The sequence below is a fragment of the Physella acuta genome, unplaced genomic scaffold, assembly GCF_028476545.2.
Source record: "Physella acuta isolate Inbredline_101_S28 unplaced genomic scaffold, ASM2847654v3 ptg000368l, whole genome shotgun sequence".
Lineage (NCBI taxonomy): Eukaryota > Metazoa > Mollusca > Gastropoda > Physidae > Physella > Physella acuta.
Window position 1 is genome coordinate 100986 of NW_026731887.1, and position 5506 is coordinate 106491.

The 5506-nt window shown below is 36.7% G+C and overlaps 1 protein-coding gene across 1 annotated transcript; it reads left to right on the top strand.

The window, feature by feature from the left end:
- The first annotated feature begins 3834 nt into the window (after positions 1 to 3834).
- Positions 3835 to 4881, top strand: LOC131941642 (uncharacterized). Its single transcript, XM_059301022.1, has one exon. It carries the CDS (start codon positions 3835 to 3837, stop codon positions 4879 to 4881), a length of 1047 nt encoding a protein of 348 aa, XP_059157005.1.
- Positions 4882 to 5506: the final 625 nt, after the last annotated feature.

Genomic DNA, 5506 nt, shown 5'->3' on the forward strand with positions numbered 1-5506 from the left:
CCTGTGGAATAAGAATTAAATACTGTTTTGTTTACTTTCAATGCAACACAAAAGCTATTAAAAGTAACATTTTATACGAGTTTTTTTCTTTGAAATCTTTTTCTCCAGGCGAAACTATTAAAGAAGCTGTTTCTAGATACTACACAAACAATAAAAAAAATAAAATAAAATAGTTTTTTGATGGAAAATTTGGCAGTTGGGCATACAACTGACGACACTATAACTTTACATATCGAGGTCAGAGAATTAGGTGAACTCTGCTTCATCTGCGCTATTGACCGTCAGAGTCAGCTTATATTTTAAATTTTCTGCGGTAAAACAATGCATGCAGAGAAAAACAAATTCTGAATATTTCTAAACCATCACCAGCTTTTCAGGGAAATATTTAAACATTTGTTAGGAACAAGTGAACTAGATAGAGACTGCTCTTGAAATGTTTCCTATCAGGCTATATGCGTGGAGTCACAGCTATACGGCTTGTAAGTAGGTCACCAACTTCTTATACTAGCCAGCTAGTATTTTTCAAACCAATTGTGAATTTGTTTATTAAATCGGTAAAACAAGAAATATAAAATACTTACGCTATTGTTTGAGAATACACATGACCCTGTCTAACGAGATTTCAAAATTTAAGTAAGAGAAGCAAAGAGACTTACAAGCAGAGGTTCTTCCAGTCATCTCTTCGGGGGGGGGGGGGCTTCTACCGCCCCCCGAACGAAATGAAATTTATATAATTTATATAGAAAATACATTCTTTTAACATTGTCCGCCCCCCCCCCCCCGAAGAAAGTCTACCCCCCACGAAAATTTCAAGTGCCCCCCCCCTCCCGGAGAAAAAAGTCTGGAAGAAACACTGCTTACAAGCCCTATAGGCGTGGCGCACAGCTACAGGCGTGGCATCATAGCTATAAGCGTGGCGTCATAGGGTAGGGATGTATCCGTTACATCCCTTAAAACAAGCACCCCAAGTGACGCTACAGTGAGTATGACACCCCCTCCCCAGGTTAGTATTAGTTATTCTTTTATCATCTAGTGAGTTGTGCGGTGGGCTAGATTGTGTTGGGTGACTTCTAGATGTGACTAGCTTCACATAAGTTGTTCCTTTGAAAAGGAAGTGATCATAAAGACGTACGACTCAAAGCTCTGCATTGATCTCAGACGATGAGCACACAGCCAACCTCCAACTCGTCAACGTTTTGGATTTACTCCAGCTTCTTTAAACACTATTCCACTTCCTCGTTCGCAGTTTTCATGAATGCAGCCCTTGACATGTCAACAGTTGAAAGTTTGCTGAAAATCTCATGCTTTAGTTCACAGGTTGTATTAGGATAATCTGTTGGTGGTGAATTTAATCGACTCGACGACATAGTAAAACCCTCGAGAAAAATTGGGAAGGGGAGATAAAGTCAACTTATTTATTTAAATTTCGGGGTGGGTGTCAAGTGAAATATGTCTATTCATTCATTCAATGCTCGTCACCCCTGCTAAGGTATGGACCACCAACTACAGATCTCCAGAGTCCTCTGTCCTGCTAAGGTATGAGCCGTCAACTAAAGATTTTATAGTCCTCTGTCCTGCTGGGGTATGGGCCGCCAACCAAAGATCTCCAGTCCTCTGTCCTGTGCCATTTTCTCAATATCCGGTGCTACTGGTTTACGAGTTTAGTAGGGTTTTCCAGATTTCCTCATCAGCAGAAAGTTCAAACACGAAGTTGGGCTTGTTGGTTACATTCTCCATCATATACTAAATTAAGAACGAAGAAGAAGAAGAGGTATGAAGTATGTGGAGAAGTGAAATCTGAGCGAGGAGAAAAAAGGGGGGGGTACTAATGACATAACGTTAAAAGAAATCTCGGGGCAGATGAAGTATGTTTGGTGGAGCTGAGGAGGGAGCGGGAAAAAAGCTATCAGGGGATACTTTAAATCTCATTCAGTTGTCAGAAACACCCATCGCTTAAACCATGTGCAGAGTTGGCGAGAAAAAACCTCCCAATGTGGAATCTATGACTGTAGTCAGTCAGTATTTCAATCGCTCGGTGAAATTTGATACACATCGGCAGGTTATTAGCGTCATCTTATTGGCGGTGCTTTAAATGATATTGCCGTCTATTCGAAACATGCTTTCAAAGCAGCTTTTAATGTTATAATAAAGAAACTTATATGAATGTAAAATAATTCAATCCTACAATATAATAATATTGGTGGTTAATAAAAAAAATGATTTCGTAATGAAAATAAAGAGAATCCACTATGTAGACACAAACTGAATATTGGAATAAATATTTTACCCTGTGTTTATTTTAAGGGCATTTCTGTCTGGCAAATGTCGCAGCACTATTTATGAAAGCTGTATAATATTTGTTTTTACTTTTTACTGGTTAAGCCATACTTGTAGACTACCCTACCAGAGTTTCTTCCAGGCATCTCTTCTACTGCCCCTCCCCCCAACGTAATGGAATTAATATAGAAAATTTTAGTCGTCCCCCCCCCCCCCCAGAAAATTTCAAGAGCCACTCCGGACAAAAAAAGTCGGGAAGAAACACTGTACCCTACTGTTTCAGAAATTTGAAAAAAAAAATTAACAAAAAAATAACACCGACCCTTTCACGTATTTATTTGAGATGAAAACAGACAACACATGTTGGAATCCATGCAAGTTAGATCGCTTCTTTACTTCAGGAAACACACAAGCAAAGTAAGTTCACTACGACAGTACAGCAGAAGTGGCTCACTTAGATTTATCCAAATTCCAGCAACAATTTTCCAATCCAACACATACCGTGAATGGAGAAAAGGGAAATAACCGAGAAATTAAAATCTGAGTCCATCAAGAAAAGAAAAGAAGCTATAAAGCCCTGAGTTTGGCCAATGTTCATACAAGTCCATATGGTCAAACTGTTGGTAATTAAGTCTAATGCCCGCATCAGGAAACAGAAAACACCACACGCTAGCATTTCTTGTTGAAATATTTTCAATATTAAAAATGTTGAATGGAAGCGATACAATCTTCAGTGTCGTCGCATCAGTAATAGACATAAAAAATACTGTTTGATACTGACTGTAATAAAAATATTATTTTTAACAACTCGGATAATACTATTATCATATAGTTAGAAGACGTTAATGTAAAACTTCATTTTCTGCTAACTATTTGAAGAGAAACTAAAACACCTTATTTACTTGTACAATTGATTTTTAAAATGCACAACTGTATCAAATTAATCTACATTTGGTAAAAAGCATAATAAACAATCCCATTATTTTGTTTTTATAATATACACTATTTTACTCAAAACTGTTTTATGATTTAAACAAAAGAGTTTTCCTTGATTATAGTGTCAGTTCAAAGACAAATTCAAAACAAATAGCTATCCTGTGTCTACTGTTGAAAGCGGAACTATTAAATTACACACAACATCGGGTGTTTATCTGTAGTCGGTTTAAAAAAAAATCAATTTTCAATGTTCGCCTTGTAACACTACAAATTTCATCATTTATGATTTAAATAAAGGGTTACCTTAACAAAAAAAACTACCATTTTAAAAAGTTAAGTTGTAAGTAAATGACGTTTATCTTTATTTATTTGCTTGCAATCCGTTGTTTCTGAGACCTATTATTTTGATCCGAATCTCTAATCTTTTTTGATTAAACCGTAACAGTAATACATTCAATTACATTTAACATAACACTCAGAAGGATAGAAAAGATTTAAATTATTGATTAACTTTTAGGTGTTCGGTAGTCTTCATATTTTACGAACGGAAAGTCGATGCTAGAAATTCGAGACGTTTTAAATACTTACCCAAGGGAAGTCACTAGGTTGACAAATACTACGATGGAGAATTCGACTTTGCGAGACTTATCAAATTCTAGCATGTTTTTAACATTTGAACAGTATCTGGTCATGATGTTTTCATGCTGTATTCTTTATGTGCTAGTTTCTACATTTGGCATTCTCACCAACATCATCAACATTCGAACCTTTATTTTAATGGGACTCAAAGACGCCATGACAGTTTCGTTTCTTTTGTTATCAATCTCAGATTTAAGTTTATCTGTTGTCTCCCTTGTGACAGGGTTCGGTGGAGTTTTATACGTCTCAGAGTTTATTTTTGATGACTGGTTTCCCGTGGATCCTTATATTGCCGGTCTGTTCAGTACAAATCTCTTCATACCTTTGTCTGCTGTCGTGGCTTTAAACACAAGTTTTATCTCTGTAGCCAGGTGTATGTGTGTCTCGTTACCATTTTACTTTAGAAACATCTTCCAGAGAAAAACTGCAACAACAACCATGATAGTGAGTATCTTGTTTTGTGTACTTGTGTATTCCCCAGTCTTTACCTACATGGGCGTGGTAGAAAAGTTTGACCCCGTTCATAATAGGTCAAGGCCGTCAGCGTGGATATCACCCGACCGGAGATATCTGAAAGACATTGTGTGGGATATACTAAACATGGCGATACCCATCTCAACGTTCGCGGTTATTATTGTATCAACTATTATAATGGCAAGAGCGCTAACAAAGTCACAGAAGTTTAGATCAGCCAACGCCCAACGCAATCTACCCTCTGGGACGAATGCCGCTGAAAAATCCAGAATCAAAGACAATTTTTCGAAAAAGAAAGTCGCGGGACTGACAGGTAAAGACAGACAAGTCGTGCTACAAGTCGTGGTGATCTCCCTTGCACACATCTTGTGTCACACGCCCACGATCGTGTTCATCTTAGCGGGTGTTATCGTCCCTGAGCTAACGCTGGGCGGACGATTGAGTTATCTCTACGTGACGGTGGGCAACGTGTGTATGATCTTGGAAAACATAAACTCCTGTATCAGCCTCGCAATCTACTACACGTACAACTCAAAGTTTAGGCAGATCTGCTGAATTTCATATTTTTGAAATGGGAAACCATATCATTCAAGTATTTGCTGATGTTTTGCAACTAAAAGAAAATTAAAAACAAAACAAAACAAAATAACAAAACGAAACGAAACGAACCGAAACGAAACGAGACGAGATGAGACGAGACGAGACGAGAAAAAGGAAAACCTTATAATTTAAGAGTAATAAAAATATTTATATTTATTCCGCTACGTACTTTATATTATATATAGATCACCTTCTTTTTCTAATTACTAATATATTATATATTTTTCAATGAATCCTTAAGTTGTTCTTTTCTTTGAATAAATAAAAATTATATTTATCATTTCACATATATAGAAATTGAAAAGCACAAAAACAACCGTATACAGATTTAAGGATTATATAAATTTTAATTGTCGTGCTTACATTTTATGTGGTGAGTGCACTATCTGTCTTTCCATTTGACCATTGTGAGATCCAACAATGATTTTTTTTTCATTATCTACATTTTTACTTCCTCGTATACGAAGTATAGAGAAAGTATTGTAATCGTGCGAAAAAAATCGAGATTTTTGCAAATCTCGACGTTTTACACCTCCCAAGTCGGAAAAATCTTAATTTTGCAATCTCGATTGTATGTCTG